The 13533-nt window shown below is 55.5% G+C and overlaps 2 protein-coding genes across 4 annotated transcripts; both read right to left on the bottom strand.

Annotated features, from left to right (window-relative positions):
* Nucleotides 1-2229: 2229 nt before the first annotated feature.
* On the bottom strand, nucleotides 2230-8128 carry ENTREP3 (endosomal transmembrane epsin interactor 3). Of its 3 annotated transcripts, none has more exons than XM_030842300.2 (12): nucleotides 7333-8128; nucleotides 7079-7135; nucleotides 6770-6880; nucleotides 6543-6662; nucleotides 6271-6378; nucleotides 5546-5721; nucleotides 5316-5415; nucleotides 4911-4980; nucleotides 4101-4646; nucleotides 3435-3503; nucleotides 3071-3324; nucleotides 2230-2980 (listed from the first exon to the last, which is right to left on the bottom strand). In XM_030842300.2, the coding sequence occupies exons 1-12, from the start codon at nucleotides 7555-7557 to the stop codon at nucleotides 2807-2809; spliced, it is 2010 nt and encodes a 669-aa protein (XP_030698160.1). In that variant the 5' UTR covers nucleotides 7558-8128; the 3' UTR covers nucleotides 2230-2806. The 3 variants fall into 3 exon arrangements, with proteins under 3 accessions (XP_030698160.1, XP_030698161.1, XP_060154504.1); XM_030842301.2 differs by having other exon boundaries at nucleotides 5546-5718; XM_060298521.1 differs by lacking the exon at nucleotides 7079-7135.
* Nucleotides 8129-8698: 570 nt separating this feature from the next.
* Nucleotides 8699-13452, bottom strand: SCAMP3 (secretory carrier membrane protein 3). The gene is made up of 9 exons (XM_030842311.3): nucleotides 12859-13452; nucleotides 12447-12524; nucleotides 11669-11791; nucleotides 11462-11582; nucleotides 10887-11015; nucleotides 10282-10441; nucleotides 10071-10172; nucleotides 9430-9547; nucleotides 8699-9151 (listed from the first exon to the last, which is right to left on the bottom strand). Exons 1-9 carry the CDS (start codon nucleotides 12922-12924, stop codon nucleotides 9005-9007), a joined length of 1044 nt encoding a protein of 347 aa, XP_030698171.1. The 5' UTR covers nucleotides 12925-13452; the 3' UTR covers nucleotides 8699-9004.
* Between the last annotated feature and the right edge of the window lie 81 nt (nucleotides 13453-13533).

Below are 13533 nucleotides of genomic sequence, written 5' to 3'. Positions count from 1 at the left end.
CCGCGAGCCCCGCAGGGCCGGCGGGGCGGGGCCGGGGCCTAGCTCAAGAAGGGAGACCCCCGAATCATCAGGAGGCGGGACGCAGGCCCTTTCCTCACGTCCTATTGGTTGTGCTGGGGACGGACTGTTTTCGCTGACCAGCCGTAGCCCTAATAGGGCGCAAGCGTATCTGGGGGTCTATTCGGAAAGAGGGCGCGGAAAGGGAGAAGCGCGCATGCGCCTCGTTTTACACTCGCCAGCACACTCTAAGGGTTGGGGGAGATTGAAGATGGATTCTTGAACTTCCTCCTTTGGGAGCCTCAGGATAGGGAACATTCAGTGCCCAGAAATTGCCCCGTTGGGAATCCCAATCTCCAATCCCTGCTACCTCATTTTGTCGTTCTGGCTGCGCCCTAACTCTCCCTCCCTGAAGCTGGGTTGTTATGATGGTGAATTATTCAAGAAGCCTTGCAGCCAGACGCCATCTATGGGCAGTGCCTCTCCCTACCCGCTTCCTCTCCTGTAGGGCCCCACGGCTATCCCCAAAGTCATAGGGTCTCCAAGCTGTTTACAAGGCCCCACTCTGCCTTTTAATAACTTAATGAGTTTATTGAGGACCTACTAAGTGTTAGATCCAGTGCAATGAGCAAGCCCCTGCTCTCAGGAGCTTGCATTCTGTGGGACGACACAGAAAACAAAAACAAGGTAATTTTGGTTAGTGACAGGTGTTCAAAACAAGGCGGTATGATAGAATGGGGAGTGCTCAACAAAAACGTGAGAATGGAAGTAAGACCCGAATTAGGTGAAAGCAACAGGTATAGGGCATCGAGTTTCGTGTTGGTGAAGAGCTAGCTCGTGCAAAGGCCCTTGTGCAACGCAGTTTGGCTGAAGCAGAGTGGACCAGGTTGTACCTGACCATAGTTTCATAAGGAGTTTGGAGATTATTCTAAATACAGTGGAAAGCCAGTACATTTAGGCAGAACTTCAATATGACACGATTTCTTATCACTTTGCTGAGTGGAGAATGGATTGTAGGAAGAATGGAAGTAGATCAAGAGGTTGGGAGAGAGGGTGATGACTAGGGCTAGGTAGCTGGTGAGACGTGGATGAATTCAGGGTAGGATCAGATGTGTTAGATGAGGGGAAAGAAGAAATGAGGGTGATTCCCAAGCTTATGGAAGGTGCAGCTAGGTGAGTGATGGTGCCACTTATTGAGATGGGGGTGTTGGAAGAGGAACAGGTGCTGGGGTGGGAATCAAGAGTTCCATTGTGGCCATCTTGAGTCTGAGAGGCCCATTAAATATCCAAGCAAAGATGTCAAATTGGAGGTTGGAGCTCACGGAGAGGTAAAGGAGAGAGTTATCCATGAACACATAGATGGCCTTTAAAGCCATGGATCTTGACAGGGCCACTTACAGACTGGAGGTAGACAAAAGAAGAGGGCCAAGGGAAGCGCCCTGGAGCCCTCCAGTGTTAAGCGGTTGGGCAGAGGTGTGAACTCTGACAAGATACCAAGACAGTAAAGTAGGAGAAAAATTAGGAGAGTATGATGTTTTCAAAGACAAGAAAGGGAAAAATTCAAGAGGAAAGATGCTGATTATCTGGGTTAAATGCTTCTTAGAGTTCAAGTGAAATGCAGGCAGAGAATTGGCCAGTGGGTCTAACTTTTTTGCTAATGAAAAATTTGTCAAGAGCAGTGCCTGGGGGCTTTCCTGGTGGTGCAGTGGATAAGAATCTGCCTGCCAACGCAGGGGACACAGGTTCGATCCCTGGTCCAGGAAGATCCCACATGCTGCGAAGCAACTTAGCCCGTGCGCCACAATTACTGAGCCTGCGCTCTAGAGCCCGCGAGCCACAACTATTGAAGCCCGCGGGCCTAGAGCCCGTTCTCTGCAATAAGAGAAGTCACTGCAATGAGAAGCCTGGGCACCGCAACAAAGAGTAGCCCCCGCTCGCTGCAACTAGAGAAAGCCCATGTGCAGCAGCGAAGACCCAACACAGCCAAAAATAAATAATTAAAAAGAAAAAGAGCAGTGCCTGGGGAGAGGTAGGGGAAGGAGCCTGATGGGAATGGGCGAGGAGAGAATGCATGTTCAAGAGTGGAAGGAAGGAAGAGAAAAAACGTTTGGCTATGAAAAGGGGCAGAGATATTGTGTGGTAGCTGGAAATAGATATCAGCGTCTTGAGAGTTTTCATAACTATGAGAGATGCTAGAATAAATTTCAATGGTGACAAAGAATGAACCAGAAGAGAAGGGAAAATTGAAATTTATTGAAGCCTTACTTAGTGTGTTAAGAGCTTTACAAACTTTCGTCCTCACAATGTTTTATGGATCAGGCAATTGAGGTTAAATAACTTGCCCAAGATCATGCAGCTAAAGGTGGCAGAGCTGAGAGGCCACCCAGATTTTTCTGACCCTTCATGCCTCATCACCCCATTGCACAGGCATAAAGCCCCTTGTGCTTGAACAATCGGGACATGCCTTTGCCCTGGCCACAGGGCCCATGGTGAATCAGAGAGAGTTACTCTCATGCTGGAGGAACAGGACTTTATTTTCCTCCTCCAACGCTCTAAGCAGGGGCATCTCTCAGCACAGCCTGAACACCCATGCAGCGCAGGACAGAAGGTCTCCCCAGGCTGGAGGGGCAGAGGCAAGCAGCAGGAGCCCCTAGAGGTAGGAGGGAAAGGGATACTTCTGGGGGTGTTCAGCAGATTTCTTTTTGTGTCAGCCAGTGCAAGGGGGTGCTGGAGGCTGCTGGTCCCAACCAGCTGGTGCCTGTGGCCCCAGCATTCATCTGGATCTGTTCAGTGTGGGAAGATGCCCAGGTCAGAGCCCAGTCTCCTGGCTGCCTCCATTGAGGCTGAGGCTGTGGGGGCGGGTGCCGCGCTCCAGCCTGCGGCCAGACAGGAGGCGTCTCAGGGAGGACCCGGAGCTGAGGTCGCCGCAGCTGCGAAGGTGGAGGCTTTCTCGGCCTGGCCGGCCCCATGGGCTCCGGGGCACCTAGATGGGGCCACAGGAAAGACCATCAGTGTGGTCCCACCTGAAACACCAGGCTTTCCTGGGTGTCTTCCCTGGATCCCCTCACTCTACCTGCTTATGTCCATGGGCTCCATTCCCACTGGGGTCTGGGGCCTTCCTAGACATCTGGAGGAAACGAGTGACCAAGCCGCGGCCTGGCCAGCTGCCCTTCAGGTCCCCCAGGGAGTGGGCAGGTGCAGGGCCTGAGGGCAGGGGGACCTTCTGGAAGGTGGGCACAGGGTGCCGTTTCTCAGCTGAGCGGGCACGTAGCAACTTGGGGGAAGGGCAACGGGCTAGACGGAAGAGGCAGGCTTCAGAGCAGAGCCCTGGAGAGACAGAGAGAGGGAGAGGGAGAGTGGGTGGAATGGGAGGTGCAGAAAAGGCCAGGCATTACTCCCCTACCCACTGCCCCCTGGGCACCAACCATATGCCTCACCTGTATCTGCAGAGGAAATGGAAGCAGCTTCTTCCTCAAGCACTTTGGTATAAAGGTCCCTGAATTCAGCTGAGAAGGAAGAGAGAGACAGGGACTGAGTGGGAGTGCTCAGTAGATGCGCCCTCCAATCTCACGGCCCTCCTGAGAACTCAAGCCCAGCTTCCACACCCCATTCCCAACCAAGGGGGCATCATCTCTGCTCAGGTCCACCAGCAACTAGATGGTACGATCCACCAAATCAGGGACTAAGGCACTATCGTGCCCTGCTGCAGCCTCTCCAGTACCTGGCACATAATGGTAATGACAAACACTTTCTGTGCCAGGGCTAAGCACTTGACCTGCATCTCGCCTCGGTAACTCCACAGTACCTATGGTGAGGTACTGTTATTATACCTGTGTTACAGGTGAAAAACTGAAGCTTGGAGAGGGTAGGTAACTAGCCCAAGCTGGGAACTGTGAGACTGCGTTCCAAATACCAAATCCTCTTCTTTTAGCCACTAAGCTATTGATGTATTTCTAGGAGGTGACATAAGAAGTGCCTACTGCAGGAGTGAATTCACCCATTTTTCCTCCCCAGGGACCTCAACAATGTCCCAAATCCTGGTGGGTATCACTGGCCCTCTAACTCCCAGTGCCTGCCCTTTCCTGAACCTTGTGGCGGCTCACCAGTGTCGCTGGAGGTGGTGATGCCCGGGTCACTGTGGGACCGTGGCAGCAGCAGCGGTGGTCGGGGAGCCGGCTGAGGACGCCGGTGCCCCGGTGGGGTGAGGGAACCTGAGCTATCGCTGAAGCGGCGAGCCGGGGCTCGGGGGGGAGGGGCTGCAGCTGGCCGGCTGCCTCCCCGGGGGACCCGCCGCCTCAGCTCGGGGAAGCAGGGTCCCACCCAAGGCGGCCAGCCCTCCAGCCGGTGGCAGCTTCGGGCAGCTGTGGGGGCACCCAGCGCGGGTGGGGCCTCGGGGGCAGAGCAGGAATAGGAGCGGGCAGCTCTCGGGGGCCGCCGGGGCAGGGGGCTGTCCTCAAAGGGGCCCCGCAGGCCGCAGTCCAGGCTGAGGCAGTAGCCGGCGCGGCTGCGCTGAATAGAGCGGAAGAGCACGTAGTCAACGGAGCGCACGGAGCCCTGCAGCTCCAGCAGGCACGAGTCCTCCGACGGGCTGGAGCCCCCGGGGAGGTCACCGATGGCTGACAGCACCAGAGACCCGCTGTCCATGGACACTGTGGGTGGTAGGGGCTGCCGGGTAGCACCAGCCTGGCCGGGCCCAGGCGGTTCCTCTTTTCTCAGGCCCAGCCTCTTGCGGGCCATCCTGCCTCCAGTTTTATCTCAGAGGAGACAACTAAGCCCAGGTTTGCAAGAAGCCCCAGCCCTCATTTGTCCCTCAACCACCAACTTGGTCTCATCTCTCCCCCTCTGCCCCCCACACCCAGCTCTGCTATCCCAGGCATCCCAGACCTTGTCCACCCTCCCCACTTTCTGCTCACCATCTACAATGGAGGCCGCTCGCTCACAGATGCAGGAGCCATCATGAAGCTGAGGATCAAACAGAGTGGCCTGCAGAAGATACAAGGGTCAAGGGTCGAGCCCTACACACTGATTAGGCTATCCCACAGGCTGGACAGAGCTCTGGAGACCTAGATTCCAGTCCAGCTTTGTCACTTTGTTCAAGTCACTTATGTGGGCCTCAGTTTCCACATCTGTAAAATGGAAATCATAGTTCTTACCCCACCCACCTCTCCAAGCTCTCAGGCAGATCAAAGATGACAGCGAATGTGCTAGTGCTATAAAGATCATGAGAACTAGTATTATCTTTATCCAGTGACAGCTGCTCACCCAGCTTTTCAGGCTCTATTTCTGACTCCCCAGCCCACACCAAACCCTGCTCTCACCTGGCTGTCTCCTCGTAGCCCCATGACGGCCTCATAAGAAGGGGGGCAATCAGTAGGATACAGGGGCACTGGGCTGTCCATGGAGCCATTGTAGGTGATGCTGGCAGGATGAGGGAGAGGGTCAAAGCCTGGGAAAGAACTCCTATTCCAAAAAGATCCCTCCCCACCAATCCCCGGCCTCAGCCCCAGTCGCCTTCCTTAGTTTCCCCACAGATTCCACCTGGCCTCACCTCTGTGCATCTGTTTCTGAGCTGCAGGTGTACTCTGGGGGATAGTAGGGCGGCGGGGGCACAGGCGGTACAAATTCCTCCAAGTCCAGCATGGTGTGTAGGAGAGGGGCTGGGGGCGAGGATGTACAGCCCAGAGGCCCCAGAGGGCCTGAGACTGAGTGCTCAGGGGCCAACTGCTGGGGAGCAAGCAAGTCAGCAAACTTGGTTTCTGGGAATACAGCTCCTTGGCTCCCAAACTCCTCTCTCATCTACATTTTCTGGCCCCACCCCCTCCAAGAAGCTCAGTTCTGGCCCCTTTGCCAAACCAGTTCCTCCTCTAACTCTGTCCCAGCCGAGGACCTTCAGCTCTTGCCCTGCCCATCTAGAAAGTTCTCCTCTACATGGACCTTTCTGCACCCAGAATCACTATCTGTTCTCTGTCCCCACCAGAACATCAACCCATTATCCCCACCCCCATCTAAGACCTTCCTGACTCCGCCCAACTTTTAGTCCCACTCTTCAATGCCCCCAGACTGGCATCACATACTTCTCTTACTCCCTGTCATTTCCCTCCTCACCCTCCTTTGGACCCCCTAAATATCCCTGCAACAGACATGCCTAACAGGTGACCCACAGCCCCTGCTGCTCAAAAGCCAGCACTATAACCATCACCCCTCAAGCCCAATCCCAGCACACACCCTGCTCGCATCCTACCTTCTCAGTCTTGACCCCGGCTCCCCACTCACCGTGTGCACAAGGTCCAGGGAGAAGATTTGGATGCAGCAAACAATAGCAGAGAGAGTACAGATTATGGCGGCACAAACCGTGAGCCCACAGACGCTAAAGAGCAAGTTCTGGGGAAGGCAAGAGAGAGAGGGATGTGAGAGGAGCCTGGGGTGGAGTAAATCCCACATACTCGGGGCCTGTGAGGACTCCAGGAGGAGGCAGAAGGGTGAGAACCAGGAAGATGGCGGGAGAGGAAGGAATGGCGGAGGTGGGGGGGCGGGTGCCTGCTCACCTTGAGGGCCCCTCGGGCTTCATCACAGGTGGAGTTAGGGGCAACTTTCAGTTCCTGCCCTGACTCTGGACAGGGCCGCAGTAGAGGAACAGGAGGGCAGCACACACAGACCTTTCCGTCCTGAGTGGGAGTGGAGAGGGTGAGGCAGCCTGAATCAGGACAAGCCCAGGTTGTCCTGCGCACCTCCCCCAACCAGCACTCTCAGGCTCTCTTTCCTCAAATCTCACCAAGATGCATTCTTGGAAGTCTCGGGCCAGCTGAGCGTTTTTACAGGAGAGAACAGAGCCAGCCATGCTGAGCATGACACAGAGCACCGAAAGCAAGGAGAAGAAGGAAATCTGGGGGAAACAGGGCACAGACTCAGGGCTGGGACCCCAAGAGTACCCTCTACCGCAGATGGAGCCACCCTCCCTCACAGACATTTGTGCCTGGACAGCGTGAATGGGAGAGTCAGTTCCCTTTTCGAGGGCATAAATAGGCATCCCCTCAGGTGCTAGGCACCTGCCTCCCCGTGGGCATCAGACCCTGGCACCTACCACTAGAGTGAACGGCCGCTTCCAAGACACAATGCCAACCACCCCGGAAAACGCCAGCTGGGGATAGAGTGGGCACAGGCTCAGCCTGACAGGGGAGGCACCTGAGTGAGCCCCTCACCACAGGGTGCACCCAGCTCTGTAAGGAGGAGGAGGACCAGGAGAGGGAGGAGAGGCCAGGATTTGGACTGGCAGCTGGTGTGGAGGGGTGGGGCCCGAGGAGCCTCCCCCACCCAACAGCTGTGCACCCAACTCACCGAGAATCCAGCCCAAGACGGGCAGGATCTCTTGACGCTCTCGGTGGTGGTGACAGATGAGGCCACCATGCTGAAGGTGACCACCAGGATGCCCAGGAGCACCTGAGCCAGCCCCAGCGTGAGCAGAGCCTGCAGCCAGGGTCGGTGGAGGCGGAGGTGGGTAAGGCCCCGGGTGCTGGGCCGGCTAGTCAGCGAGCGGCTGGAATCACTAGGCGAGGGCATCATGCCTGCCGCCCGGTTGCCTGAGCCTCGCTCGGCACCCCCTGACGCTTGGGAGCATCTCAGAGGCGCCCGAGGCCCCGTCCTTCCTCCTCTCCACCCGCCTCGCTCTAGACCCCACCCCCTGGCTGGGTCCCCTGGGGCATGGCCCAGGGACTCCAGCTGAGGAGGGGGTCAAGGGAGGGGCGTCACGGAGGGGCCCCGGAGTGCTCCCTCCCCACCACGGGCACTGGACGGGCACCGTGCCCGGGACGGCGATGAGGACGCGGGGGCACCGGCTCATCGCATCTCCCTAGAGAAGAGAGGCGCCGAGAAGGGCCGGTCCGGGAGTGAAGAGAGGGCGGCGGTCCGGAACCCAGGGAAGGGTGGGAAGGGTGAAGGCGAGAAGGATGGGAAAGAAGTCTAGAGAAGAGGGGAGAGGCGGCGTGACTCTAGAGGCGCGGTCGGTGTGCCCTCAGTGTCCAGTGGGATCCGAGGCTGCCTGGTGGGGAGAGGCTGCGGCGGCCCCGCCGCCTCCTGGGTCGCCAGCCCCGCTCCCCTCCCCACCACACCCCTGCTCCCCCAGCTCAGCTGCAGCAGGTCCGGGACTGGAGGCGGGGGATGGGGATGGGGATGGGATGGTGCGGGAGGAGGGGCATGGTGCGAGGGCCAGCGCGGCGCACCCCGGGAGTTGTAGTCCCCACCAGAGACCCTGTGGGAGGGGGAGAGGGAAGGAGGGAGGGAGGGAGAGGGAGAAGGGGAGAGGGAGGGAGGGAGCAGGAGGCAGGGTTGCAGGGCGAGCTGGCCGCCAGAGCTAACAACGCTTTCGGCTCCCACTTGAGCTCCACCCAGCCTCTCAGGCCCCTCGGCCTGCTGTGTTCCCAGGAGAAGTTGCAGCTTCTTCCCTGTCATTAATGAAGAAGGGTAGGGAGCTAGGCTTCCTGGCAGCTCCGCGATTCCACCCCAACCGTGCACTTCCCTCCCTCTTCCTGTGCCTGCCATCGGGCGCTGCTGTCCCATCCCCGAGAGCTCTCCATCTACAGTAAGGCCAGGTCAGACCTTCCCTCTGGAGTCCACATTCTGCTTCCATTCTAGTCTCCTCCACTTTCTCTTCCATAAGGCCTAGTTCCCATTAAAATTCCGGAAACGGTGTGATTTGTGTTCCAGTTCCACTTTCTTTTTATTTAAATAACCGAAGCAACAGCCTTGGCACAGCAGAAGGAATCTGGGTTGGGGTGTGTAGAGGTGGCAGCAGTGTGGCCTGATTGGGGGAAGGGGAGTGGGAGGGAAGCAGTGACTGGGTCACACTGGGCTCCCCACACCCTTAAGTCAGGTTCAGCAGTCATGGCTGTGGGACTGGGGGCACTATAGTGAAGACATCAAGTAGTGACGTCTCATCAAGTCCCAGAGACCTCAGGGATGGGGGCTAGGTCACCTCCCCTAAGTGGCAGGGCCAGGGCATCCCAGTTAGGGGTCACGGTGCCCGGAAGGCATTTTCGGCAGCCCCAGCGGCTGCATTGGCGGCTGCGGTTCGCACCGCAGGGTTGGAGAAGACACCAGCTGCAAATTCTTGCTGGGCTTTCTGAAAGCTGGCACCTGTGCGGCGGTACAAGGAGTGGATCTGCAAGTAGAGGCACAGACTTTACAGCATGTTCTGGCCACTGTTACCCCACTCCAATCTAACGCCATCACCACCACTCACCAGCCTGCAGCTCTAGCTTTTCCCTCGTGGCTCCCTACCAACCCACACCCACACATAGCCCACAACACCCGCCTCCCAGGTCCATTAGCTGAGAACCCATCCATCAGCCTGGCCCTCCTCAGTTGCTCCTGAATGTTCCACCCATGCCCCTAGGGACACATGATCTCACTCTCCTGGCCCCATCTACAGCCCCTCACCCGCTTTAGCATCACAATTCCCAGCACGGCAATGCCAGTGAAGAACAGGGCAACCAGCAGCATGAGCACAGCTACAGCTGTGTTGGCCTTCAGCACCACCAGAGCAGAGATCCAGCCACTGTAAGGAGGGGAAAGTATGTGGAAGTGAAGAGGGGCTGCTCACAGCTGGGTCTCTGTCCCCCCAGCTTCTCTGCTGGTTATGTCTTCCCACCAGGGGCCGTTTTCCTGTCAGTCTGGCAGCTTGCCATGCACTGCAATCCCAAACTACACCTACTCTCTTCACAGTTTAATCCCAGCTTCTGAACGATCAGCTCCCAGCTCTCCAAGATCTTCCAGACATCCTCACTCCAAACAGACCTTTCTGTTGAGGATTCTTCCTCTTCTCCAACCATGGTTACACATGTCTCCTCCAGGAAGCCTCTTCAGATTGACCACAGCCATCTTTCCCTTAATCTATGTCTGTTGAGAGTTGTGTCTGGGCTCTCTATCATGGAGGACATCTTGTCTCTCTGGTTAAATTAGCACCTCCCAAGGATAAAAACCATTTCCTTTTTCTGAACAACTCCTATGCCAGTACCCAAGGCTGACTTGGTCTACAGGAGTGGGAGGAAGGGGTGAACGTAGATGGCAGCCTCACAGACCTGAACCCCCAACCTGGGATGCCAATGGCCTGGAGGACAAACAGAACATCCTGGACGAAGAAAATGAAGAAGAAAACGAAGAAATTGAATGAACTGTCACTCCTGCAAAGAGAAAGAAAGGGAAGTGTAGGCAAAGAATTAGGGTTGGAGAAGCAGAATGGGACCCATCCAAGTCCCCTCCCTTTCCACCATCCCCACTCCCCCTTCTTACCGGAAAGCCTTATACATGGGGCGGTACCAACAGACGAAGGAGCAGGGGGTGAAAAGGAGGATCCAGAGGATAGAGAGCCCAAAGCCTGAGCCATTGCTGGTCTCCACACAGAAGCTGGCCAGGCAGGCAAGAAAATTCAGGAGAAGAGCCAGAGTGCTGCCTAAGGGTTAGAGGAACAGGATGATGGGTCAGTGAAAGCTCCTTTCCCTAGAAGCCCACCCCACAGCCCTCACCAAATGTGGCAGACTAAGGAGAGGAAGGCGGCTTCTGCCTTCACTGGATCCTCAGTAGGGGAGACAGAACTAGCAAATCTCAATCATGTGTGATCCCCTTGGCAAAGACATTTAAAGGATTCAGAATACATTTATGCATAAGGACAGGGGGAAGGGGGAGAGGGCAAGAACATACGTTTGCTAGAAGGCTGGAGAATAACTTCTAAATACTATAAAAGGAGTAATCCAGGAAGATTCCTGGAGAAATGAGCCTTAAACTCAAATGCTGAGGATAGGTGAAGTGTCTAGTTCTGGGTGAGTGGGCTCCAGGAAAAGAAAGATGTACAAGTTACTACCTGTACTTTTCCTTCAAAAAGGCTTCTCACTACTCACACATCCAGAGGTAGTACATGGTGGATACTGTCTTCTGAAATTCTTGGGGGATCTCCATGGAGATATCCTGGAAAAAGCAGGGCTGAACTGGGCAAAAAGAAGGTAGAGGGGGCCAATTGTTCTGTCGAGCTGTAAGGCACAAAAAGAGCAGGAGGATCTCACAAGTGAGACAGAAACCAACAAATCACTCCCCCTTCCTTTCACCTCCGGGTCCTCTCTTCTGTTTCCAATTTGAGGGTTCAAAGAAACAAGGGCAAGTAGCAAAAGTTATATTAGTACTGAGTGTTTATTATGACTTACAACTTCTAAGCACTGTGCCCAGCATTTTGTATAGATGACTTTGTTTAACCCTCATAAAAATCCTGTCAAACAGGTACAAACATTATTCTCATTTTACAAGTGAGGAAACTGAGGCACTCAAGATTAAATAACTTGCCTAAGAGCTCACCCTTAACAAGACATAGCACCCAAATTCAAACTCAGCAGTCTGGCTGCAGTGCCCATGCTCTGAGGTCCTTTTTTGAGACTTCGAACCTGTCAGATGCCCTCCCCAACCCTATCAAGGATCCACTTACTAGCTGTGCCCCCGAGGGCAGCATGCTGGAGTTCTCGCTCCCTCCGGTCCAACTCCTCTGCCTTCCGGTTGAGCTCCTCCTGCTTCTTTAGCAGCTCAGCTGTGGCTGCTGCAGCTGAAGCCTGACCAGTATGAGCAGAGGGCAATGTGAGTCCTGAACCCCAGGGCTGGCCCCTTTCCTCAACCCCTACCCATACACTCCCTTTACCTGGGTGCTGTAGGAGCCATAGTTCTTGGGTTCTGTGGGGCTGAGCTTTCTTGAAGACTGCAAAGGGGGAGCTGAGGGTGGAGCTATCGGAACAGGGGCAGGAGGCTCATAGCTTGGTGGTGGCTGTTGAGTTTGGAAAAAACCTTAGGGATCATCTAGTCCTTCATAACACAGGAATCTAGAGTCTACCTGAATACCTTTAGACCTAGAACTCATTACCTAAGGTGGCAGCCCCTCCCCCTGTTGTTAGAAAGCTAGTTCTTGCGTTTGTATCAGAAAACTCTTTTACAACCTGCAGCAGCCCTCATAACCCCTCACATCGAGTTCCTTACCCAGGACTCAAAGCACTAATCTACCGTATCAACCTCCTTACACTTTTAAAAACTCTTACCTTTTTCTATTGCAGTGAGACAAACAGGTCTAGTCTTCTTCAACCCTTGTTTTCTAACTGTATACCTAAACATAGTGTGTTTTCTCCGCAACTCCAACCGGCCCCATCCCTTTTCTTCTTCAAAAAAGGCTCCCCAGACAGGGCCTTCATCAGGCCCTGCCAGACTCTAGGTCCTCCCAAGACTGACATTTAGAGCTCAAACCGATGGATCCTTGGCCTTAGTGCCTTTAGAAGGATTAGGCATCCCATGGCAGACTGGCCTCTCTCAGGGAGCTAAGATCACGGTGTTTCTTCCTTCGCGTGCAAAAACGTCCCCTATACCCCAACAAAGTGGGCCTGTTAGCATACCCTACCCTTCCTCACCCAGCCGCGCTCCCGGAATCTCACCTCCCGAGTTTCAAAAGGGTTGTAGACGTCAAGCGTGGCATGGTGCGTGCTGGGTCGGTGCTGGATCACAGCTGGGTCCTGTGGGCAAAGATTTGGGGCTCAGCCGGCACCTGGTACCTCTGGGGTAACTCACAGGGGCCTCTTCTCAATTGCTGTGGCTCCAAGGACTGCAGCTTGGGGGCCACGCTGTTGTCCCCATATTTGCCCCCAATCCTTCACGCCACACTGCTAGTACCAGCTCCTTAAGGGGCAGGGCCCGCCCCCCCAGGATGCTCACTGGTTTGGAGTAGTCGTCACTCCCACGTGGCGGCCCTTCCTCGGATCAAATGTCACGAACGGGAATACAAGTTAGCCCGACCCTCTAGACTCGAGAAATCACCCCAGCTGCCCCAAAGAGGCCGGCGCAAGTCACCTGAAAGGGGTTGTCAAGCTCGCCGGGCTCGGCGAAGGGGTTTCCACCGTCTCTGCTTTGAGCCATGTTTGCAACTTCGGCTTGGGCCGCCCCCTGCCCTCCACGCCCCTGCCGCGGCAGTGGCGGCGGCAGTGGCTCTCAGAGCTCCCTCCGCTCCTCTGTGCACGGATTGGCTTTACACACCGGAAGGGTCACAAGGATCCCCGCAGCACCAGGAGGGCTGCGCCTGCGTCTCGGTCAAAGGCAAAGAAGGAAGTGCCCCACGTGACACCTCTAACTCAGTCTCGGTCGCCAAGTACCGCCCCTTCCCCACGTGACTTCCCTCTATTAACGAACTACACCTCCCAGCAGGCCTCGCGTCAGAATCCCGGTCCCTCCTAGTCTTCCGAGACATACGACCGGGGTCTTCCGACCGGTGGTGGTAGTCTCCCAGGAACCCAGTTGAGCAAATTTTTTTATCTGGATTTCTGGCTCTATCCTGGGGCCCAGCCTAAGAGCTACAGTAATCGAACCTCCTTCCCAAACCATATCATTCCAGATAACCCTTCTCACCGTCAAGAAATGTTACCCACCCATCATTCTCCTCCTGAGACAAACTGGACAGGTAAACTGGTAACCTGACTACAGTTAACTTTAGAGGATAAGATGGGGCTCCCTTCGTTGCCAATCTTCTCA

This window comes from Globicephala melas, chromosome 1, assembly GCF_963455315.2.
Source record: "Globicephala melas chromosome 1, mGloMel1.2, whole genome shotgun sequence".
Lineage (NCBI taxonomy): Eukaryota > Metazoa > Chordata > Mammalia > Artiodactyla > Delphinidae > Globicephala > Globicephala melas.
Note: the sequence above shows the minus strand (reverse complement) of the source record. Positions and strands in the feature narration are given on the sequence as shown.

What these genes read in the sequence shown, in the direction of transcription:
- ENTREP3 (XM_030842300.2), bottom strand. Translation starts at nt 7,557, where the DNA reads ATGATGCCCTCGCCTAGTGATTCCAGCCGCTCGCTGACTAGCCGGCCC. An exon ending in AGCGGCCTCCATTGTAGATG is followed by an intron (nt 4,647 to 4,910) that starts GTGAGCAGAAAG and finishes TACCACCCACAG; the next exon opens with TGTCCATGGACAGCGGGTCT. An exon ending in GAGCCCATGGACATAAGCAG is followed by an intron (nt 2,981 to 3,070) that starts GTAGAGTGAGGG and finishes GGCCCCATCTAG; the next exon opens with GTGCCCCGGAGCCCATGGGG.
- SCAMP3 (XM_030842311.3), bottom strand. Translation starts at nt 12,924, where the DNA reads ATGGCTCAAAGCAGAGACGGTGGAAACCCCTTCGCCGAGCCCGGCGAG. An exon ending in AGCTTGACAACCCCTTTCAG is followed by an intron (nt 12,525 to 12,858) that starts GTGACTTGCGCC and finishes CTTTGCCCACAG; the next exon opens with GACCCAGCTGTGATCCAGCA. An exon ending in CATGTACTACCTCTGGATGT is followed by an intron (nt 10,442 to 10,886) that starts GTGAGTAGTGAG and finishes TCTAACCCTTAG; the next exon opens with GCAGCACTCTGGCTCTTCTC.